The 25893-nt window shown below is 37.3% G+C and overlaps 1 protein-coding gene across 2 annotated transcripts in view; it reads left to right on the top strand.

The window, feature by feature from the left end:
- Positions 1-25893, top strand: part of RASGRF2 (Ras protein specific guanine nucleotide releasing factor 2) — a 122942-nt gene that overhangs the window by 66839 nt on the left and 30210 nt on the right. The window contains exons 16-18 of one of the 2 annotated variants that reach the window (XM_010726098.3): positions 2454-2579; positions 5206-5295; positions 22820-22926. In XM_010726098.3, coding sequence (XP_010724400.1) covers positions 2454-2579; positions 5206-5295; positions 22820-22926 — 323 coding nt within the window. Of the gene's footprint in view, positions 1-2450; positions 2580-5205; positions 5296-22819; positions 22927-25893 lie in introns of both variants that reach the window. The other variant, XM_010726097.3, reaches the window with a different exon arrangement.

Here is a 25893-nt window from a genome sequence, read left to right as displayed (position 1 = left end):
GCCTAACATTACAAGTCCACCACTAAACAATGTCTGTAAGTACCACATCCACATATCTCTTCAATACCTCCGGAGATGGGGATTCCACCACTTCCCTGGGCAGAGAATAGATGACAAAGCAAGAAAGTAGCTTTATTTTCATAAGGCACGCATAGGGTGAGTAGTTATTGCTGTTTGGGAATGGAGGTATGGTCTTCTGAATTGGAATAAAAACATACTGTAATTTTTTATCTTGTTACATTAAGCAAAAGATGAGGAAATGCAACATTTCTGTTTTCTTCCTAAAATTCTAGTCTTCTAGTGCCTGACTTGTAACCTGAATAAATATAACTGGAAGATAGCTTGGTCTCTTTACAAACTGCAACAGTGGAAGTTTGTAAAACCACAGAGGAAAGAAGGTAGCCAAATGTAAACTAACAAAAATATCACTGAAGCATTATATCTATTTCTTACTCCTGCATTGTTTTTACGCAGTGTAGCGTATTGTTCAACATACAATTTTTTCATCAGGCAGTATAGCCTCATTAGCATTCCGGGAGTAGGTGACTCTTTATGCTTTCATAAAATACTGGTTGGCTGTTACATTTAAACATTATTTCTGTTCTCTGGATATTTGTGGATTAATTACATAACAGTCTATTTATATGTCTAAAATACAGTATTTGCTATATAAAATTGGGCAAATTCTTTGCATGCACCAGGATAGTCATATTCAAATCTTTATTATAGCACATTCCAAAATATAGTTAATAAAGTGTTAATTTTGAGGTGATCTGTAAATAGGTAACTGTAGTTTTTGATGTAAAATTTTTTGTCATACACTAAATGCACACCTACTAAAGTAGAGATTATTCTGACCTAGCGTTAGCACCATGCATTATTGCAGAAGTATTCTCAAACTGCATTCCAGTCTGTCAAAGCTGTGTCACCTGGGCAGCATGAGGGAACATTTGGAAATGGCAAGAATCTCATATAAATGCTAAATGGCTGTCTCTAGTCCCTTTAGAGATCTCTTGCTGAACAGTTTGCACACAGTTTAGAGGAATTTGCAACTAGCTTTGTTCTCCAGGGGAAAGTCCTTTTGTCACTGCTTATCACGTTCAAGAAGAGGAGTAACTTTAAAAAGAAATTGCTCACAAAGAATGGAGATGAGTAGTAGGAGAACTACATAATGCTGATCTGCATTTCTGCATCATTCAAACATAGTTCTTTATTTTTGAAGTTTTCTGGGTAAGGAGATAAGTTCTGCTTGATCAGGAGCTACCACCACCTCATAATTGTTAATGCTATTGCTCTGGTACTTGAGGATTTCCAGGAAAACAAAGGTATCTTATTCTAAATCCAAAATAACTTTACAAATTCAGTTTCTCATGACCTATTATTTATGGTGATGGTTGCTATTTTTGAACATGGTTCATTTCTGTTCCCAAATTTTTGCCTCCTCCCACACTATCAAACTTTATTTGTATTTTTATATATTTTTTGTATTTTTATATTTATATATTTGTATTTTTATATACTTATGCTGAAGGCACAGTTGTTGTAAATATCAAACATAAAATATATTTTATCAGCTTTCTTTTTAAAATGCTTGGTTTCCCTGCACGAAGTATTTTTTTCTGCTATTCTGAAGTTATGACTATTTCTTTTAATATGTTCCTAATGGAAGAACTTTTCCACAGACTAATCAGTTCTCCACTGTTGTTGGCCATTTTATTAAGCAGTATTCTGATTATAGATAGTAATCTGTCAAGGGTTTTTTCTTGTGAGCTCATATGAAACTTATGACTTCAGGTTCCGTTATTATAAATGCATTTTAGTGCATACTCTGTTGACTTAAATTGCAGTAATAACCAAGCTATTTTTTAAAAATGACTACTTTCCATTTTTCACCAAGTTATTTATTTATTAGCTTTTGTCTGGTTATGTCATCGATACAAAGCTTTCATTCCAGACAGTAATTACTGCTGAATCTTCTTAGCACAGAAGATGCACAGCAAGTTCCAAAAGCAACAGTATTTAAATGTAGCATTATATAACAACTACAGAATGTAGATTAAACATAAATAATTTTTGTGTATTAGATTTGGTATTTAAACATCGGTGTAAAATGTTCTTAATTAATGGCCATTTTTAAAATGTTGCTTTTCAATGAAGATCATTGTGACACACAAATTCTTTTGTATCATTGCAGTCAGTTTGCTCAAATTTGTCTGTTTGCAGATTTTTTATCTTTTGGTGTTCACACACTGAGAGTTCTGAGTCACTTGCCCACTCTTAATTCTCTTCAGAGCTGTACTGTGTTCGTATCTAAAACGAACTAAACTGACCATGCTCTGTACTTTAAAAAGGTGTGTCACAAAGCCACATACCTTTTCTCCCAAAGACCTCTTAATATGTTGTAAATTTTGAGCTATCATCCTGTTAATAACATCTGTTCTCTTTTAAAGCAGCAGTTCTAGAATCAGTGTCAGTGGACAGAACTATTCCTGAAAGTACCTCAGCAATGGATACCACAGAACTTTCCCCTTGTAGATCCCCTGCAACACCACGTCATCTCCGCTATCGTCAACCTGGAGGTAAGAAACTGAAGTTTCTGCCCTCTGTAGCTTTCAAGAGTTTAAATAATGTAGGCATAGTCTTTGCAAAATATTCGAAATCTGTAATCTTTCAATAATGTGAATTATGCCATTCAGTTAATAAGTGAGGGCTGCTCTGAAAGTAATGCTTCCTTTTTTATTATTGTGGCCAATGATGTCAGAGGCAGATGTTGTGTTGTTGGTGGTATAACAGTAGAGTTTGAACTTTACTGCCAGTATTGTTACTCTGCTGTATTTTGTTGCTGTGTGACAAATGGCAGCAGAGGGGCATACAGAATGGTATTTGATGTGGAAGTTTATCTGTATATATTACCTTCCTCTGTGTGAAAAAAATGGCACCCATTGACATATATCTATAATTGTTAAATGTTTCTGGAGACAGAAGATGAATGTGAGCACAGTAAGAGTTGGGTGGAGCATTTCGTCAGTGGCAGCAGCAATGTGAAAGACAAGCCACATTCTGGACAACCATGCACAGCTGCCACACTATGAAGTGAAGAATGTCTTGATCAGTTCATCCATGTGGCATATTATGATCAGGAAGGTGTGTTTGGAGCTGAGTATAGGTTTCAGTACATTGGAAACAATGGTTGCCAAAATTGGAATATCTCAAAGTTGGAGCCAGGTGGGTCCCGCAAATGCCCAGACAGGAATAGAAAGAACACTGCATGCAAGTTTGTCAGGACCTATTGAACCATATGAGGCTGAAGGTGAGTTTCCTGGGTTGCATCTTTACTGATGATGAAATGTAGTGTCACAACCACAAGGTGGAGTCAAAATGGCAGCCCACGGAGTGATGACATGAATTCCCCAATGAAGAAGTTGTTCAAGATGTAGTTCCAGTGGATGAAGTGATGCACGCTGTCTTTTAGGACAGAAGAGGGGTGATTTGCTGGATTTCCTGGAACCTGGACAAGCCATCAACTACCGATAACTATTTTGCGACAGTGATGAAGTTGAAGGCTCAAATTTCATGAGCTGGGCCAGACAAGACAGCCTTTCTCTTACAGCACAGTGATACCAGACCCCATACTAGTCTTAAGACCATGGAGCACATTGCCAGTCATGACAGGAAGGTCCTACTACACAGACTGTGAACACTCTGGATTTGATGCTTTCTATCCTTAATCTCTTTCGGCCAATGAAAGATGGACTGTATAAGCAACATTTTCTTAGCAGTGATGCTTTCATAGCAGGTATGAAACTGGGACATCTTCACTGCTGCTGACTTTTCACAAGTCTGGCATGCAGGCTCTTGTTCATTGCTGGCTAATGGTGTTGACTGTGTTGAAAACTTCTGTTTTGTAGGTGACAATATGCTCAATCAGATAGAGTTCTTGTGCTCTTTATATCTGTTTTAGTTTTTCCATGGAAATAAATTGGAGGCACTATTTCTGGAGAGAAGTATGTGTTAATAACTGGAGACTTGGAAGCATGTTGGAGCTTTGTGTGTGATGAAATTTTCTTCAACAGCTTGAGCAGGATGTATCCAAGTTCAGAACTAATACTGACTGAATCAATCTTATTCTCACAAAATTCTGTAGACATTTACAGATACTTTTTTTTCAGCTGCTAAGGAGACATATTTTGGACATGATAGGTAATCATGAATTACACAATACCCAGTATTGTCATTGGGAAGTGACTGTGTGAGTTACCTTGTGTGAAACTGAAAATTTACAGTTGATAGCGAGTGATTTGTTCCAAAATTTGAATAAACTGCTCTGTTGAAGAAGTAAAAGGAGAACTGGAGCTCCTCAAATAGTTCTCACAAGTTTCTTCAAAAACATTAACTCAGCTGTGAGATCTATCCATGAGCTCTGTCCACTTAAAATGCTATCTTCTCAAACAAACCAGATCTCAAGGCAGTTGATACTTGGTATTAAAAAAAAAAAAAAAAGGAAGAAAAAGAAAACAGAACAAAGTCTTCTCAACTGTTAATAAGTTACTGAGACATCTCAATACTAAACCAATAGTAATATTTTGCTATTGGCCATAGTTGCAGGATGGCAAAACTCTGGAGTTGGAAACTGTGGGGAGTAGTACTATATTATTTGAGTACTAACAGAATCAACATTGACCGAAGATCATCCCTGAAGAGAAAATCTGACAGATTTTGCAAAACTGTACTCAAGTGATGAGTGTGAAACTGAAAAGGATCTGGGAAGATCTGTAAATCTCATCTGATTTGTTAATATGCTTTGTCCTTTAATATGTTTGTTGTTTTTTTGTTTGTTTTAGTTAACTGTCTGTACCATTACTTTTGTCTTTCTGTTTCGTTCACGTTTATTCCTCATCCTTAGCAATGTCTTAAGAATTTTTTTCCATAGCAACATCAATTGTACAAGCCCACAACAAATAGTCAAATTGCAGAAATTATGGTGATATTTTTATTTCCTTTAATATGGAATCATAGAATCGTAGAATTGCTCCGGTTGGAAAAGATCTTCAAGATCAAATCAATATAAAATCCAATGACAATGAAAATATAAAGTGTTCCAACAGTATAAAACAGTGTATGAACATTAGTAAAGATTTCAAATATTACTGTCACTTACCTGAAAAAATTAAAGGCATGAACTTTCTCTGTCTGTTCTCTTTACAGTGCAAACTGCTGACAACAGTCACTGTGCTGTTTCTCCTGCATCTGCTTTTGCTATTGCTACAGCTGCAGCAGGACATGGGAGTCCGCCAGGTGAGAAAAATTTACCAAAAAATATACCAAACATTAAGATCTTACGTCTCAGAAGATAAATATTTCTTAGGAATTTACCTGAATCCTAAACAGCCTCTGATTTGTTACTATAATCTGCTTGGTGTCTTGTGTACTCTTTGTTTTGTGAACTCTAAGAATATTACCAAATTCTTAAGCAAGATTTTGAATGATCACTGTATAAGCCTATGATCTCTTTTCTTGCTTACTTAAATTAGAATTACATTTACATTGTTTAATACTATATTACCACATTTTATCCTTTATGTCTACTTTATGCTTTTTTATCCTTTATGCTGTGGTTGTTTTCTTTCAGTGAGTGAGTAGACATCATGCAGCAGTAACTTCTGGACAGTAAGAGTTGTGTATTCCTATTAATTTTGTATACTTCCTTTGATTTTTAGATCATCACAAAAATTACATTGTTTCAGAGCCCTTATGAAACTTACACAGCAGGTATTTAGTAAATTTTTTTGAAGTGAAGAATATCTTGCACCAATTTTTTAAAGAATAAAATATCTTTTTAGCATTCATTTAGTGAAATTGTTTGCTTTGCATGCAGATCCTCATACTTGTTAACATTCATAAACCATGAAAGTGGGGCTAGAAGAGACTGAAAATGTGCTTAAAATCTTGAATAATTGTATGGATGAGGCTAAATTATCAAAAAAATGCTGTGCTGTTTTGGGGGAATTATAGAATGGCTTGGTTTGGAAGGACCATGAATAGCATCCAGTTCCAACTCCTCTGCCATGTGCAAGGACATCTCTCACCAGATCAGGCTGCCCAGGGCCCCATCCAGCTTGGCATTAATCCCTGGGATGGGGCATCTACAGCTTCTCTCAGCAACCTGTTCCAGTCCCTCATCACTGTCATAGTGAAGAATTTCTTCTTTATATCTAATTCAAATATCTTCTCTTTCAGTTTAAAACAGTTACCCTTTGCCCCATCACTACGTGCCCGTGTCAAAAGTCTCTGTCTTTCCAGTTAGCCCCCTCTTAAGCCCTTTTGAAGGGCTGCAGTGAGGTCTCCCCAGTGTCCTCCAGGCTAAACCCCAACTCTGTTAGCATGTGTTCGCAGAAGAACTATTCCAGCCCTCTGATCATCCTTGTGGCCTCCTGTGGACGGGTTTCAACAAGTCCATGTCCTTCTTGTGTTGAGATCCTGTACTTGGATGCAGCACTTCAAATGAAGTCTCGTAAGAGTGGACTGGAGAGGGATGATCACCTCCCCTCCTCTGCTGGTCTTTATTTGCTTGATGCAGCCCTTGGGTTGGCTTTCTGGGCTGCAATTGCACATTGCTGGCTCGTGATGAGCTTTTCTTCCTCCAGGTATTTTTTTGCAGGACTGCTCCCAATCCATTCATATGACAGTGTGTACTGATATTTTGAATTGCCCCAACACACGTGCAGGCCTACCTCATAAGTCTGTTCAGATCCCTCTGGGCAGCATCCCTTCCTTCTGAAGCATCAACTGCACCACTCAGTTTGGTGTCAACTGCAAACTAGCTTGATTGTACAGTCTGTGTCATTGATATGGATATTAAACTGTACTGGTCCCAGTACAGTCCCCTGGAAGCACTGCTTGTTACTGATCACATCAATGCTGAGCTGTTGACTAAAGATCTCTTAATGCAGCTGTCCCACCAACTTTATGCACCAAATAGCCCATAAATACATCTCTCCAGTTTGGAGACAAGGGTGTTGTGTGGGATCATGTCAGAGAACTTGCAGAAGGCCAGGTAGATGACATCAATTTGTCCTTCCTTGTCCATGTTGTCTCTTCATCATAGGCCAGCAGACTGGTCAGATGTGATTTGCACTTGGTAAATCATCAATAAAACAAAGAGTGACCAATAGCGTAGCAAACAAATTTCTACTTTACCAAGAATACCTAACATATTTTAAGAAAAACAGTTAATGTTAAGTTGATCATTTTATTTTGTAACAGTTCCAGTGAACATGGGCTTCAGGGAGATTGCATTGACCTAGATTCGAAATCTAAATCTTGTATACTCTATATATTTGGAGAAGTGTATTTCTTTGTCAAATTAAATTAAAAAACCAAAATCTCCTGACACAGAAAACAAACATTTGACAAGAAGCAAATAATTCATCCCAAGTAAACATTCATATATTATTTCGTTGTGAATACAGCAGCTTATTTCAGCAATTCAGTCATCCCATTTCAGGTTGGATACTTTGGTTTTTCCAGCATGCTGCATGCTGCAAAGCTGCTTTTCTCCTCCTACAGCATGCTGATCTGCACTGTAAAGGATATACCATTTTTCACGAGAACAAGGTGACATGTTACAAGAGAGGATAGGAGTGGGATGGAAGCTTGTGGTTGGCAGAAGGGCCTGGCTTCTTCTGTTTAAGCATTTATTTTTTAAAATACATATGATAGGAAGAGGAGAGAAAGTGAGAAAAGTAGGAAAAAAAAATCATTGGGGGAGTGTCTCTGACAAACATGATTTGCATGCAGGAAAATAAGTCCCATGCTAGAAAAGAGATAAGTTGATTTTACTCTGTATAATTGTAATGACTTAAAAGACTAATTAAAATAACAGCTGGAAGTTTGAAAGCATCTTCTAAAAAATGAATTGCTTATGTACTGTCCCTTTCAGTTAGTTGCCTGGACATATCTCTGGTGGTAAATCAATTTTACTTGAATTGTTTATCTGAGTGTAATTCAGGATAGAGAATACTTTCCTAAAACCCCTGTGTTTTGCTACTTCTGCCTTGTCAAAGAATATTTCTAAATATCATTCAAACAGTTATCCTTCAAATCACAAAAATTACATAGGCCATCAAGGGATGGAACACTTCTCCTACAAGGACAGGCTGAAAGAGCTGGGGCTGTTCACCTTGGAGAAGTGACTTTATAGCTAACTTTCAGTATCTGGAAGGGAGCTACAGGAAAGAAAGGGACAGACTCCTTAGCAGGGTTTGATGTGACAGGACGAGGGGAAGTGGATTAGGCTTTAAGTGTGCAGATTTAGGTTAGATATAAGGAAAAAGTCTTTTACAATGAGGGTGATGAGGCCCTGAGATGTGCTGGATGCCCTGACCCTGGAGACTTTCAGGGCGAGGCTGGATCAAGCCCTGGGCAACCTGGTAGCTGTGGTGTCCCTGTTCATTGCAGGGGAGTTGAGCTAGATGACCTGTGATGAGTGGCATTCCTCAGGAATTGTTACTGTGGCTGATGTTATTTAACATTTTTATGGGCAACATGGTCAATGGGATAGAGTGCACATTCAGCAGGTGTGCAAACAGCACTAAGCTGAATAGTACATTGACAGGCTACAGGGAAGAAATGCTATTCAGAGGGACCTGGATGGGCTTGAGAGATGGGTCCATGCCAACCTCATGGAGTTCAACAAGGCCAGGTGCAAGGTCCTGCACCTGGAGAGGGGCAATCCTAAGCATAGATGCAGATTGGGCAGAGGATGGCTTGAGAGCAGCATTGGGGAAAAGAATTCGGGGGTGTCAGTTGATTAAAGATTCAGCATGAGCAGGCAGTGTGTGCTTTCAGCCCAGAAGGCCAATAGTATCCTGGATTGCATCAAGAGAAGCATGACCAGCAGGTCAAGGGAACTGATTCTGCCCCTCTACTCTCATGAGACCCCACCTGGAGTACTGCATCCAGTACTGGGAACCCAAAACAAGGAGGACTGGGAGCTGTTGGAGCGAATCCACAAAGATGATCAGGGAGCTGGAGCACCTTCCCCTACAAGGACAGGCTGAGAGAACTGGAGCTCTTCAGCCTGCAAAAGAGAAGGCTGTGGAGGGATCTTATAGTTGCCTTCCAGTACCTGAAGGGGGTCCACAGGAGAGCTGAGGAGGGACTTTTTGTAAGGGCGTGTAGTGAGAGGACAAGAGGAAGTGGTTTTAAACTGGAAGAGGGCTGATTTAGATTAGATATTAGGAAGAAATTCTTTACTGTGAGGGTGGTGAGACACTGGAACAGGTTGCCCAGTGAGGCTGTGGATGCCCTTTCCCTGGAATCATTCAGGGCTGGGCTGGATGGGGCAGTGAGCAACCTGGTCTAGAGGGAGGTGTCCCTGCCAATGGAAGGGGGTTGGAACTAGGTGATCTTAAAGGTCCCTTCCAACCCAAACCATTCTATGATTCTATGAAAATTCTGATGTGAAAATTAGCTATTGAAATGCATATAGAAAGTCTTTGTCTGCCCAGAGTTGCTATAGATATCTGTCTGCAATAATGTATCTTAAATGTAGCAGCAGTAACCAACAGAAATAGACTTTCATAAATTGCAGTCCTGATTACCAGAATGATACATCTCTTGAAAGTTGTGTATATACTGAACTTGTGTCAGATGAGTCCTTTGGACTCTTGAGTTTGACTCACATTAGTTCTGCTTTGATTACTATCACTTTATGGGACAAATAACAATCACCTAAAAGTAGTAATTCATGTTCCATAGAGACCGAAACTGCACTGTTTCATGTGGTCATGTATGGGCATTTCCCTTCTAATAAATCAAGCAGAGATTGATTATGACTGATTGCTTATTTAGAAAAGCTAAAAGTGTCGTGAGAAAGTTCAGCAAAATTTTTTAATAAGTGCTGCATAGAATATTTTAGTTACTGACCAGTGGTGTTGTTCTGGAGGCTTTCAGACTATTTTCTAGTCCCTAGTATCACAATATTCTGTTTTCTTGTTTTGGCATAAGCACTAAGTGGAATAATGGAATTATGTTTTGTACCAAATGATACAAGAGAAAGCCTGTGCGTGTTTGTGTGTTCGTGTGTCTGTAGTTATATGTATGACTGTGACAAGAAGAAGGACTTGCTTTCATACACTTGCCTGTTCAGGGTACCTGGCACTTCAACTGTGTAATGTGGCTTGTGGAGTATGTATTCCAGAGAATTCCTGTCTTTTTCTAGTTGATTTTCAATATGTTGGCATAAATGTTGATGTTAGTACTAGTTAAAGTACTTTTGCACTGAGAAATTTTATGGGATATATATATACCATTTCATTCTATTTACTGGAAAAGCTTTGTGGAAATTTCTTAGGAATTCTGACCTGAAAAAAATAATCATGATGGTGATATCCCAATCTGTATTTGAAATACAAAGAATCTTTTATTTTGGAGTTCTGTCACTTAACTCAGTGAGGTTACTGAAGTGTAGATGGGAACAACTGCATGACAGATATTGTGGAGATTGTTTCTAAGCAGTTGGAAGCAGACTAACTGTAATGCTTTAGGTAGTAGGTTTCTACGTGGAGCTGCAACATTTAATTTGCAGGCGTCTAGCCTCCTGTCATGGTTACAGGATATCAGCAAATCAGTGACATCACAGTTTCAGGTATGGTTTGCAATCCTGTTTGAGTTGTGTACCTTTCCAGTCCATACTTTGCGTTAATGATCTGCAGTGTTTAGCTCCTCAAAAGAAAAGGGTTCACGTGGGAGTTGGTATCCTCCCTTGATCTTTTCTGCAGGACAGGGAAGGGGTTGTTTTGTTTTTGTATTAGTTTTAGTTTTAGCAAGGAAATGGAAAAGTGAGTATGCTTGTTCCCTCTTGGGAACATGTTATAAAGAGATTTCCAGATCAGTTTCCTGTGCAGGCCTAGGAAAGTTTCAGAAGCTCTGAGACCTGAATACTACGCAGCTTCCTTGTGTTCCACATTTTGGTTGAAGAGCTGCAGGTGGAGTTTGGTAGGAAATCCTCATTGGCTTGCTCTATGTCTGACACTGTTCTTCATCAGGAAGGGTTGTGTGACAATTAACCATTAATAGACCAGCCAGCTTTCTTTCTTGTGGCTGGAGAGTTGTCAGGAATTGACCAGATGTCCTTTGCAATGTTGGACATAGCCAGTGTTGGTGTTGCAACAAGACCTGCTGGGCATGCTCCTGTGGGGCAGCACAGGATGATGTTACCATAGAGAGGCAAACTGTCTTCTGTTATAGGCTGCATCTTTAACACATGTTCACCAAGCTGTTTTTGTGATAAATTTGTGTATGTTTTCTCCTGTCAGAGGATATTTTACTGAGAAATCAGTAGGGAAATGAAAATAGAGATTAAAACCAATTTGTTTGGAAGCTACCTTCTAATTCAATAACCCTTAATGATATTCACCTACCCTGTAGTGAATTTGAATAGATTTCTGTTTTTGCTCCTGAACTAAGAGCCCTTTGAATTTAACAAAATTGTTGCTTAGCAATTCTAGGTAACTGGCTAAGCATTCAAATGAAGTTGAATCTTCCCTTGCAGTTTTGATAACAATAACTTTGAATTGAGACAATGGCTTCAAGATGAAGTTTAGTTTTGCCTCAGGTGACTCCTTGCTTTTGCCAGTTAAAAGTCAGAGGAAAACAATGATTTTCCTCACTTTACCAGAAATTTGGAAACCAATTCTTTATGGGTTCTCCTCTCCTAAATTATTTTCTTATTCAAGCTTATTAAAGAAGCTGACTACTCAGGAAAAAAAGTAAATGCAGTGGTGAATTCCTGAGTTATAACACCATTGACCATGTGCTTCCTGACCTATTGTACTAATCTTGGAGCAGCTGCCGAGAAAGTTCTGTTTCATAGATATATGCAAGCAAACTGGCACTGGGATAAAAACATCTTATCTGAGAAAGGAGGATAGCATAGTGCCTATTCCTGAACCCCGAAACTGGATCCTATTGTGGGATCTGAATGGGATAATTGGATGGGATATGTTGAACATGCACTTTCTCACACTTCTTTCCTAAGCTAAAAAGGAAGGAAGTTGGAATAGAACTTTGAACACTTACAAGAACGGAAAAAAAAAAAACCCAAGGATGTTGATTTTGCAAGTGGAGAATTGGACTACAAAATCTCAGTTCATGGAGTGCAGGTTGTTTAGATTACCAGTTATCCTCCTTACATTTCAGGCACCCAGTGATGTTTTATGATCTTTCATATGAGACTGGTGAGATAAATTTTGGGAGGATTTTTTTGTGGTTTTTGTTGTTTGCTTTGTATGGTTTTTTTGTTTGTTTGCTTTTTTCCCCTGAGTTGCTTGACTTGTTTCAGCAACAACAGTCACAAATGGTCTGGGAGCTGAAAGATGGACATTTTGTTCAGAGATTTTTGTTGACTGATACACATACTGTCAGTTTTTGTTTGGCATGACAGTCGACTATCCATTCACATATAGTCTGAAAAATGATAAATTTAACTCTTTGGAAGTATTGGCTCCTTCCTATTTAACCTTTACTGTTATTGTCTTAAAAAAAATCAGAACAGTTCTGTAAAACACTTCCTTTGGATTATGTAAAAAGTACAGGCCAACTAGTGGAAAAAAATCCAAAAAGCTTTTAGGCAGTTTTCTTTTTCTAGCTGTATGTTTTCATAGAACTTTATCATGTCTTTTGTGGCTCTGCACACTGAGTATTTTAAAAGTCTGAAACCTTACTTTGAATAGTTCTTGAAAAGACTGTGAGCATTCAACAAAAAGGTGTGCTAGGCTTTTAGTATTGCTGATAAAGCAGGCTGAAAGAATACAGAGTCTGTAATTAAACAAATGAAAAGCTAGAGCTGAAATGCAGAAACAATTCAGCAGGTAAAAACTGCCTGTGTGTTCCTTGAGGACTAAGAGGCATAGCAGGAATCAGGGCAGACTTACTTGGCTGTCATACAAATTAAAAGATACATCAGCTGCAATGTCACCATTCTTGTCCTTATTCATGGAAGATAATTCATACATTACCACAATAAAAAACTGTTTAAGATGTACTAAACCAATTACAAATATAATTGTTAAGGTAGGCTGGTAAATTCTTCTTTGTCAATTGTTTCCTACAGTTATTTTATATAAATCAGTCATAGGAAAAAGAATTGCTGTTTCATTGCAAATTTGTCATGATATTCTGCAGTGTGTAAATATAGTTGGCTACAACAGCTTTTGAAATGGAAGATCTTTTCTTTCGTAGAGTTATGTTTATTAATACGGACATGAGATTTTGATGTGTGGCCCAGGATTTCACTAGAAAATTGAACTAGGATGTTACACATACAAGCAAATATTTATAAAACTTCCATGAAAGCAGATATGGTTTTGAAAATATAGGCATGTAACCCAAAATTTAGTATCGAGTTTTGGTGAATTACAACTCCTTGTTGTCTCCCTTTGTTGTTGCTGAAAGAAAAAAAGAATAGGGTTCTATCCTAATGGAATTACCAGTTCTTTCTATTTTTGAAAACGTATTCTAGTATGTGTTGTAGACTAAAGGTACAGATAGATACTCATTCCCTGTGTGGGTATAACATATGTAAATGCTAATGCACACACGTTCATTTTTATCTAACAGAAGAGTAAACGACGCTGTTTTCTCTAAAGCCATATGTTTATCACAGTGTTCCAAAAATAAAAATGCAACTTCATTGCTGCTGAATTTTACTTACAAAAACATTAACAAACAGATTCTTGATTGTTTTTACTTCCTAAGGTGTGTTTTAGATTTTCTAGAACAAGTTGTATAATTGCAGTTATACTGTTGGTGTTAAGCAAATTCTAAAGATCCTCTAACAAGTGTGACCTTCTGACATGCTCTCCCAAGAGCATGTCTTAATTGAAAAAGAAATAATAATTCCCAAAAGTTTGTGCCAGCCTACCTGTAGCAGTAGCTTTTTTTCAAAGAAATGCAAAAGGGAGAATTTTCAAATTTGAATAGTAGACTTTATAGGAGTATTTTCATTCTTCATTGTACCTATGTTTTAACATCTCATCTAGATCGTTGTAATTAGCAACCTTAATGTTATGATTAGGACTTGGAATAGTCTGTTGATGTTAAGCATATTATTTAGACATCTATCTTATTTCCCACTGATTACACTAAAATTATTTCACTGGTTAGACAGATTTTTAGACTTTGGGATTTTGGTTCAAGTTCACAACATAATATTTTAACTGCTTTGTCTCAGTTATGTGTTCTTTAAGTTTCTATTATTAGAAAAATCCTTTCTAAAGCAAGACTTATTTAAAAATAGTTTACTAACCTTTCTCTTAAATATTTTGCAGAAATGAAAAACAGTAATTATAGCTCTCTCTGTGTTACACTATTGTACATCAGCTGATGCGTGTGAATCCAATGGGATTTACTTTACTAAGACTATAATCCCTTGACTTGATTTGATAGTTGGATTGTATTTGCTGTGGAGGCTTTAGGCAGAAGAATCAAGTACATACTTGGAATTACTCTTGACGTGGGAGGATACAGCAGGGATTTTCAGCAGCATATTTCTTAGAACAAAATGATTTCAGAACTCCCAAGGACCAGTAAAAGTGAAATTAAAAGCCTGAAATGCTTTGGGTACTCGATTTCTTCTTTTTGTAATGATCACTGCTTTTGATACGATATGAGCTGTGAACTCTTCATGAAACAAGCCAAGCCATGGCATAGTAAATGATTATATATGCCTCTCTCAAACTAAGGTGGCCTGAAGAGCATGGTTAGACTTGATAATTCCTATCTTCAAGCCTTCAACTTCTCATATGACCCATTCCTTTATATATCTGAATATGCACATTTGGTAATTCCTGAAGAAGGAGGACTGTATTATTGGTCAAATTTGCTGTTCTTTTTGCAGTGAGTGGGAGTTCATCTTCTTTTTGCTTCTTTTCCTCTCAGTTAATATAAATGGCCTTATTTCCAGTTCTGGCATTCTCCAGCTAGCTGATGTATGGTGATCTAATATTCTAATGAGAGAAAATAAAAGAAGAGCAGAATCCTTGCAAGTTTAGATTTCTTATCAATTAGACTGCTTGTTTTCTTATGCTTTTCCATGAGAATATGTGAAACTCATTATTTGCTTGAGAATCTATGACCAATAAACATGCATATCTTTAAAACTGTCAGCCAAACTTTTTAGTTATGTCAGTGAAAGCCTTTTAAAATTAGGTGTGGGTGTGTGCTACGTATGTTGCAGACACTATTTCAATTTTAATCTGTGTATGAAAATCACTCTGGTTGAAGCCTGGGTGTTGCATTTATTCTTTATTCAGGTCAAAGTACTGCTGATGCTTGCCGACCCTAAGCTTTCAGGATTTGAGCTGGACTGGTTTACAGCCCATGAGTGCATTTACCAGAAGAAAAAAACACAAAAGAGAGGGAAATGTATTTTACACTTTTTTTTTTTTTAATTATTGGTTGTCCGTTTTATGGGCAGTGCAGCTTGTTACCTCCTCAGTTGTTGGAGTGCATTTTTCAACCATATTAGATGCTAATGCTTCAGTATATGATTCCAGGGTATTTTATTAAAACTGATTGATAAAACGCTTTTTAGAAATGAAGGATTTTTTGTTAGGAGAGTCACTAGAACCTAGCTGTAGTTACTCTTCTTAAGTACAGACAAATTTCCTCTAATTTGGGGAATTCAAATTATAAGTCATTCCAAATAGGTGATCTGTCATCAAAACAAGTTAGTTACTGCGGTCAGGAATCATGTCCTACTTTATTAACACTGAAGAATAAAATGAAGTTGTTAGGATTATTGCAACTGGACTCAGAGGTTTTTTTGACATATTAAGCAAAGTATAAAAGTGAGTGTGCATTGATCAATTCCTTTAGCACACACAGTGCAAAATGTGTAGTATAAATACTTTGGTTGGTTGAGAGTGGCTTTTAAATGGGGAATTATGTGAATTTCTGATCGAGACAAGTTTGCTTTGTAGAACAAGAAAATGCAGAACATGACTGTGCTATTGGGACTTTCCTGTAACTTTTGAGGGGAAAGGTCCATTCTCTATCTCACAATGTCATGCAGCAAGACCTTTAAATCTGATCCAGACTGTAGGAGTTCGAAAGGTGGTGGAAACAGTGATATATGGTGTCCTTCTGTGCTTTTGCTTTATGAGTGGGGTAGCTAATGACATCTACCAATGTAAAGTGCTGTAGACTTTCTCATGAAGGAAGCATATTATGTAAAATATACTGTCATAATTGAATGTGTTTGTGTCTTCAGATATTGAGATTCATGTTTATTCAACATCTTTGTTTTCTTTGGTGGTAGCTTCAGAAAAAACAGTTTTGATAATAGTACCTGTAATAAAAACATCTGGAGGTGAAACTGGATCTTGCATAACAGTCTAAAGAGAAGTGCACAAGCAGGGTGATTAAATTATGTTAGAAGAAGTAGTACCAACTAATACTAATAACTTAACAATGATGGCAAATCAGCATTGTGTTTGATAGCATGTGGTAAGAGTTCTATATCACCATTATTTGAAGAAAATAGATGTGAAAGCAGCCTACATTCATCTCAGCAGACACTGCAGGAAAAATAAATTGCTTGAAAGTAGATTACAGTGAAGATTATTAATGATCAGAAATATTGCTACTATTTCTGATGTGGAAGGATTGCATCCTTCAGGACCGAAATGGATACATGCTGTGAAATATTTCTGATTGTTTCACCTTGGAGTCTGCATGTAGTCCTACCTGAGAAACGTATTTGAATCTAGAACCCTAACTAAATCTTAGAAAATACTGACATTCTGCTAAATGAGACCCTTCCCTTATATCCTCTTCTGTAACCACAGTGAAGATGAACTTAGAGGAAATCATGCATGCTTTGCCCCTGATTTAATTGAAATGATGCTTAGCTTCCAAACTGCATTATGCCATTATGCACTATGGGAAAGGCTGCCTTAAAATCTCCATTTTAAAGATTGTTTCCGTAAGCATTTGTGTCTGCATAGTAAGCTAGATAAAATTTCAACTGATGGAGTATTGTGGTTTAACCCAGCAGGTGGTTGAGCACCACGCAGTCATTTGCTCACTCCCCCTCCTTCCCAGTGCAGTGCGGGAGAGAATCACGAATAAAGCAGTGGAACTTGTGGGTTGAGATAAAACTATTTACTAAGCCAGAGAAAAAGTAAAGGATAATAGTTATGACTATGTATAAATATATATGTATGAATGTACATAACAAGTGATGCACAAACAAGTGATACTCGCCACCCCCTGACCAATGCCCCGCTCACCCCTGAGCAGCAGAAGAGAATGAGATGAACTCCCACCCGTTCAGTGCTCTCCTTCTGCATGATGTCATATGATATGGAATATTCCTTCAACCAGTTTAAGTCAGCTGTCCTAATTCTGTTCCCTCTCAGCTCCTTGGACCCTTCACTGTGAATGGTCTTGGCTCTGTACAACACTGTTTAGCAGCAACTTGAAACATCAGTGTGTTATCAGCATTGTTTTTCTCCTAGAACCAAAACATAGCATCATACCAGACACTGAAGACAATTCCATCTCAGCTGAAACTAAGACGTGAAGTATGGCTATTTTGTTAATTTTACATAGATTTACGGCCTCCGTGGAGGAGTGTCTAAGAGTGTCTAAGTCAGGAATGGTATTATGCAAGGGACTGTATAATCAGAGTTAAAAACTGTTTCTAGACCCAAACGAGGTAGGATGAGTATATGAGGAATACCAGCATAGATCTGGCAGTGTTAAAGCGTAACGGGAAACTGCTTGGTAGAATTAATGATCTCTGAGATAGACCTGAGATGTATAATGAAATCTTTCCATTTATTGCAGTTAGCATTTGAGCTGAAGTCTCTCTTGATTCCCAAGGCTAGTCTGTAGTTCAGTGCTGTTTCTTTTAGCTGATACATCTGCAGACCAATAAAGGTTTGCGTTTCAGTAAGAATCCTGGGCAGTGTGTGACAGAGGCTGTGTATCTCTTCCAGCCTCTTATACTCTGCAGTAGCAGAGTGAAAAAACTGTGATTAATGAGCAAAGGGGCTCAGTAAAATTAGTGATCTATTTTTGCCATTGACTTCCATAAAGTGGATGAAATTGTGTGCCATGTTGTTCCTCCGCATGCCATATTTTTTTTGTTACTTCACCTGGACACAATTCTGTTTATACTAAGTACATTGTCGACTTGCTGTTCAGCTAAGTCTGCCTGTCAGGCTTATCAGCACTTTCCCTCAGTCCCACTGTTCTCTCCCATTTGTCCATATCGAGCAGCTGCTCTGGATTGTTAATGTGCTAAGATTGCAAGCTCTTTGGTAGTGGAATCGCTTCTTTGTTGTAAGTGCACCTTTTTGTCTGCTGAAGTGAAGTGATAATCTCAAATGTTGTACTGCATGCTTTGTGCTGTCCCTCAAAAGATATTATTTCATGCTTACATGTAGACAAGAAAAAGTAAATACTGTGTAGCCCCGCAAGTTTCTGGCTCTCACCTACTTTTTGCAGTAGGTGACATGCAGTTCTTGCTAGACCACATGTTCAAAAGCAGTCAGGATTGAAGGATACATAGAAGTTGGGTTACCTTTAGCAGACATGTCAGTTTGTAGCTATCTTTGGCACTTCCTTACCCAGAGACCACATGGCTTTGAAAGTTGGAAAAAAAGAATGCTGGCCAAGAACTTCTCTTTGCATGTCTCTGCTTTTATATTAATTTTGCTGTGGTAATAAGTTTTTGTTGTTTTTTCTTTGTGTTTTGTTTAGACCTTTCCTTTCAAAGTTAAAACACCAGAAGGTAGCAGTGCTTAGTGATCTTATTTGCTTACAGCTCCTACATCTGCTATTTTTTTCTGAGTTTTATAATATTCCTAAAATTAACACCATAATTCTGTGCAATTTGTATATTCTTGATACTGTATTTCTTACATATTCTCACATTCTCGTTAATGAAAATATCTATTCAATGACTGTAAGAACTAATGAAATTTCTTTTGCTTGTACAGTCAGTATTCACCAACTTTTATTTAGTCTGATAATGCGTCAGAGTTCTCTTAGCATCAGGAATAATACAGTCCAGCATTTTGAATGGTGGGTGTTTTTAGCTGTTGCTCTGCTGTCTGTGAGGGAGTTGCCTTATTAGTTTTGAACAGGTCTGCTGATACCTATCTAAGTATAGCTTCACACTTACCTCTTCTGAAGTATAGGTGGGTAGATAAAAATAATAGTAGCTTTTGTCTATGATTGTAATGGCAAATTCATGTATATAGTCACTGAAGTTTATCTAGAAGTTACTAAAAAAACTTAGAATTTTAAGTATAATCTAATTAATCTGTGCTTGATGGCATGTTAATGATGTGAATGGTAACCATCTTTACCATCTGCTGGCAGTCTCTAGCTCCCTTTCAGTTATCAGTTAGTTTGGAATTGAAAAGCTAAGAACGAGTGGTGTGCTAAACACCATTCAAAAGGTTCTCACTTCTGGTGGTAGACCTAGTGAAGATAATCTGCTTTGCTTTTGGACATCTGACCACACTGGTCGGTGATGACTGGCACATCTCCATCATCATGAAGAACAGTTCTTCATTTGCATCTCTGTTGTAGAGTATGTCCTCAGTGTTGACCAGAATGTCTGGTTACCCCTTCTTGAAGTGGGAATAATCAGTCCCTTTGCCCAGAACTGCTTGCTGTTCATTCCATATCTTTGCAGAAACATTTGAAGTATTATCACAGAAAAGAAGCAGAGGCTTCATTTTCTGAACACTGCAAGCCCCACCAACTTTGCCTGCTCCAACCTCAGCTGCATCAGGGAGGTCCTGGAATTCTGTATATTGTTCTCCAGCATACGAGGCCTGACTCTGCTGTGTTGTTGTCAAAACTACAGACTGTGGAGCCTAGCTAAGGTCTATTGTTACTCAAAACAAGTTGAGAAGGAGAACACTGAGGTAAAGCCAAACATCTGTGTAGAAGGAGGCTGTGTCTTCTTGTATACAAAGAATAGTGACAATACTGGCCTTGACTTTTGAGTTATTTCCAGCATACCATTTAGTTCTTATAATTTTCTGTTTGGGGATGGAGGGTGGAGAGTGGAACCAGAGGAGGGCTTTTCCTGCATACTATGCTATACACATTTTTTCTGAAAGCTTTCAAGGATATAATTAATTACAAAATAGAAATAGAGAAAGAGATAAAAAGCAAGTACGTGAAGTAAAGGTGCAGTGAAAGCTTGTTAGTACAGACAGCAGAAACCTGTCCATTCCCTAGGCAACTTCAGCATTTTACACCAAAGCATGTTGAGTATTGAAAAGTCAAAGCTGGAAAGAAACTACTGTAGGCAAGGAACAGACCAGGGTAGCGGTGTAACAATTTTTATTGTGTGCCTTTCTGGTCTTAGATAGAAGATGCTGATCTCTGGTGCTCTTTTTGGGAATTTTGTAATGCATCACATTTCCACATAATTTTTGAGAGTCCAGAAGAAAATCCTACAAACAAAGTCTTTTTCAAAATCAGTTGGCAGATTGACAAAAAGCATTCCTGAAGTGTTTTAGGGTTCCTTTTTTCAGAAAGAACAATCAAGCATAAATGTTTTGTGGAAAGAGAAAGAAGCACATCCTGGCATTTTGATGTCTTTGGTATTTAAAAACAAAGTGATTATGAAATCGGTAGATATTCTGTTTTGTTTTGAACAAATATGTTACATAGCTATTTATCCGGAGTCTTGTACCTGTAGATGTACAGAGTTAACACACATGAAGTTAAATATACCTCTACACCTGTACATTTCTGGTCACCCAACTTCTCTTTATACACAATTGGGCATCTCTGTGTATCCAATCAAGTCATCAACATTAGCTACTGACTATGTGGATCTTACTAAATATGTTGCTTAGAATCCATTAAAGCTAATTACTGATTAAAAATTGATGAAATTCTGAGAACCATAGAAGTTTGCTGAGTGATCCGTAGGGCTTTACATTTTTCCTTTCTTCCTCTTTTTATTCTTTTTTTTTTTTTTTTTGCAGATAGCTTGAAACTATTTCTGTAGTTTTCTCTCCTTTTTTCCTTTCAACTTATCAAAACTTATTTTCCTCTATGTTACTTTCATAGAGACTCTACTGCTTTAATACATGATTTTCATTGTGACTTTCACTGCTGCAATTAAGTGGCTAATTGAGCAGTTTATAATGTGTATGCCTAATTGCTTCTGCAAGAGGTTAACTGCAAAAAGCGTAGAAAATTAACACACAAAATGTTGCCTAGGTTACCTTTTACTAAGTAAAGCCTCAGAGATTTTGTTTACTTCGCTTTTTATGGGCAATGAAACTCCTGAAGATATGTTAATACCTTCACTACTGAGTCTTAGATATCAACTACAATGTAATATGCCATACTTCAAAAAAACTTCTATGAAATAGAATAGAGAATCTGGGGTTCAGCCTGTTGTAAAGAATACATAATTGCAGTTGCACTTGTTTTTTTCCTTCTGTCTGAAAATGCAGAACAGCAATTTGTTTTTTTGGACTGAATATGTTTAATATCTGTGATAAAAATAGTATAATGCTAATACTAGACTCTGAAAATACCTCCAATGTTCTTTTCACAGAATAAATAGATGCTTAATCACCCCTTGGTCTTTCTAATAATATACAGGCTTCGGAACAGCTATCATGCCAAAAAAATTGCAAAGCGCTGATCCATATGTAAGGGAGTTTCCAGTTGTTCCTGGACTCTGCGTTGTGTGAAATGGAAAACAATGTAGTGTAAGATCAAATCCAAAAGAAATCTAGAGAAAAATTAAATTAACTTCTGAAGAGTTTTGTCAGAGTTATCATTTGTTTTGTTGTTTTTTTTTTATAGAAGTGTTTAATATAATTATTTTATTAGTAATATACAGCTACAACAAAACAGGCAAGAAACAATGCTGTGAATGTAATAACAAACTTACTGTCCCTGGATGTATTCAAGAACTGTTTGGATGTGGTGCCCATGGACATGATTTAGAGGAGGGTTGTTAGAGTTAGGGAAGTATGGTTATGTCGTGGTTGGACTTAATGATCTTTAAGGTCTTTTCCAACCTGAGAAATTCTATGATTCTGTGATTTTTAAAAACATTTCTGGAAGAGTAAATATTGATGACTATAAAAAAGTTGACATTATAAGATGTGTGGGGAAATGTCGTATTTGGCACATCATTGCTTTCAGTATGTAAATGTATTTTCCGTATACCTTCCCACCTTCTTGTCACTACAGTGATAAAAAAAAAAAAAAATAAGCTGTTTGTATGTGCTGTTGACTGGTAGAGCCTGAAGAATGCTGTTTTCATGAAGGGAGGAACATTTTTTGTGCTGAACTTTTTCTTCTCTATATTTAAATTGTTATCCTGCTCTGATTCCTTACAGTGTACCACTTCTATGATGTACCACTTTCCTATTTCTAATTCACGCTTGCTTTATATAGCCTGCTTGATTACAGGCTCTGTTTGCTTTTAGGTTAGTCATGTTTTATATTGTTTCTTTCATACTGACGGGAGACCTGTCTTGATGTTCATGACACAAACCAATACTCTCCATCTTTCTGAAGCTGAACAGTAGACCAAGTAGATATCTGCATTATATATGATGGACAAGATCATATTGTACTGGTTTTGCATAATTACAGTGGTCTAAATCATCACATTTGAAATACAAGTTTTCTTCTTTTCATTGCTCACAAATGCTCAAATAAGCCTTCTATTTAGCAGTTATAAATACAGTATTTGAAGAAATGTAATAGCTCTGTTAATTTTAATTCTTACGTGTGTGTTTTTTCCTCATAGGTTTTAACAATTCTGAACGTGTGTGTGACAAAGAGTTCATAATACGCAGAGCAGCAACTAATCGCGTCCTGAATGTCTTACGTCACTGGGTCTCCAAGCACTCTCAGGTATTCTTGTGTTGCACTTGTTCTCTCCATTTGTATTGTGTAAGTGGAAAAATGCTGTCTGACTTCACTGAACAAATGGAGTTTATGTACTTTGATTCTCTCTACAAAATACTGTGGGACTGTTAGGTTACTTTGATTGAATGTGTTGAAATGCTTGTGATGCATAAAGATATTTATATATTTGTTCTGAAGCATATCTGGAAAGATGCACCAGTCCTTCCTTTTTGTCACTCTACAGTCCAATTCTATGAATCTGATCACAAAATGGAGTAACTAGTAGAATTTCTTACATAGCAGTGTCTTTTAAGCTGCTAGGTAAGAGGAACATTGGAAGATCTTGCATGCATCCAGCAGACTATGAGGAAAATTACTGAAAGAAACAATGGAGGGAAGAATGGAAACAGGGACAGAAGAAAATGAGGAAACTAGCAAGAGAGCATTATGGAAGCATATGAAACATCTTTAAGCCTTGGGCAGACGGTACACTGTGGCAGTTATTGACTGCTTTATTGCTCCATGTTAATAATCGAGAACACATGATCAAAGCAGGGTTCATTGCACAGCTGACTGCAGCACTCTCCTGTGTTAAACACTATTCCCTTTTTGTCCTTATAATGGATTTAGTTTTGACAGAGATCAAATGTGTTAGTGAATGAAGCCAGTAGGAAATGCAAGTGTGAAAACTGATCGTGTTTGAAAAGCTGAATAGTCAAGAAGAGATTTTGGCATTGTACTGTACATGCTACGTCTGTGCTATAGCTATCAATAAGTGAGTGCTGTGAGTCAACCTTCCATGTTAATTAAATGACAGAGTCATCAGACTTTTGTCTACATTAAGTAAATCTCTACAACTTACTAAACTGATGTTTCAGTTTCAGTGCTGACCCTGATTGAATTGTGATGATTCCCTGGTATAAACACAGAGTAACTGTGAAGAGCGTAAGCATTCTCCATCACTGTGTCAATTTAACAAAAATATTCTTTCTCTCCTTGAAATGAAGACGTTATCTGTTCCCATACCAAAGGCCTACAGTAATATGCAAAAATACGATATTGTCCTGATTATTTTAGCACCTACTTTTACAGAAAATTACACAATTAGTATTTTTTTAAAACTACTGTGGGAATTAAGGTAATGGACAAAAGTCCAAAACAGTGAATTTTCAAAGAGGAAGCTGTTACTTGAGCTCTCTAATCATTACTGCCTTTTGTTTTTTCTCTTGCAAGGATGGCAGATTTTAATTCTCTCTCTCTCTCTTAACCCACTATTCCAGTAAAGCAAATATTTTAAAATGCAAGGACTTTGGCACAAAAAGTAATGAATGCTGCAGTAACAAAGCATGTAATCAGATGTTTGTGTTCTTTCTTGAGAGACAAGGGACAAAGGAAGGACACAAGACCTAAGCAAAACAGAAATGACTGGCTAGTTCCTGCCTAATAAAAAACCAAGATCAGGACTGCTTTAAGGAAGGCAAGAGAAGAATTACTGTCCGGCCAAACAGTATGAAATGTTGCCAGTGAAGATAGATAGTCCTTGGAGAGCAGTAGCTTAGAGCCTCATTTTACATTAAGAACACAAACTGCAAACCAGAGAACCCTTAACCACTCGTGTCTGCTGAAGAAATGCTTATTAGATTTCCAAAATGACATAACAGTGGAAGCACAAGAATTCTGTGGGATCAACAGACGTGCCAAAAACTTTATTGCATTTTAAGGTATTTGCATCATTCACAGGCCATCAGTGTACCTGAGACATCTTTCACCTTCATCCACAGAAATGGGCAGGTCTTATTCATTTAAAAAAAGAGCAAGGAAAACAGTTGACAAAATAAGTTGGTATTTGCAAAGATAAGTGAGTCACTCAGTATGTTTTCTTGATAGCATTTTCCAGACTTTTTCTGCCGAAGTGCCATTTCCTCATTAGTGGATAAAAAGATGCAAAGGCATTAGATGGGTGAATTGTGGAGCATTGTTTAGCTTTCTCTTTAGTGTTGCAGCATATGACTATCTCTGCAGGATGTGATTAACTCAGTTCTGGTTCTCTGATACCAGTAATAGTAATTTATTTACAAGTTATTTATTTGCCTGAATGATGGTACTGATTCATAGCGTTTCAGTGCCAAGGGTATACAAGGTGTTGCACAGTCACAAAACAGTATGTAGCCTATGTTCAGAAATGTTCAGCCATCTGTCATAAATGTGCTTGCAAATTCTATTCAAGTTATTTATTCCCTACCCTCCATTCCTCCCTCTGGATCCCTTTGGTTCATTTCAGTGTTTTACTCTCTAGCGTTTAATAACACAGGTCAAGGTTAGTGCATGAACCAAGGGAGAGAGATAGTGTCCAAACAAATATTTCAAAGCTTTGTATTTCCTCACTTTCCTCCATCCAGTTCTTGGCTAGGTCTTGAAGATGTTTCATCTGCTGGACTGTGGAATTAATTAGCTTTCTACAACATCTTGCAGTTGTGTCAAAACCACAGTTGGGGAAGATTAGGTATTTTTTAAGCACGTGTTTTTAAAAACTTGTCTGATCGTGGATGCCATTTAATATGTAAACTTGTCTGTGTGCAGAAAACAGAATCATTAAAATTAATATTTCAGCCTACTCAGAGAGAATATGCATTCATGAAGCAGTTCTGTTATCTTGAAATGATCCTAAATACTGTTTAGAAAAAGCACTAATTATTTTTAAAAGTTGTGTCATTCATTGTGTAGGACCCTCACTTAAATTCTGAGTAAATATATTGTGATGCCAGATCTGCAGCCCTTTCAGAATGGCAGAAGGAACTAATTAATGTCTCCAAGAGCTCCTAAGGCACAGACAAAAATTTGGAACAAACATACTCATGTAATGTGATATACAGTTTCTGCTTTTTGTTTTTACCACGCTGAGCAAGGGGAATCAAACCTGTATTGCTGACCTTTCCTTTTCCTTTTCCTTTTCCTTTTCCTTTTCCTTTTCCT

This window comes from Meleagris gallopavo, chromosome Z (genome assembly GCF_000146605.3).
Source record: "Meleagris gallopavo isolate NT-WF06-2002-E0010 breed Aviagen turkey brand Nicholas breeding stock chromosome Z, Turkey_5.1, whole genome shotgun sequence".
In the NCBI taxonomy this organism is placed as follows: Eukaryota; Metazoa; Chordata; class Aves; order Galliformes; family Phasianidae; genus Meleagris; species Meleagris gallopavo.
This window is presented reverse-complemented; position numbering and strand designations above follow the sequence as displayed.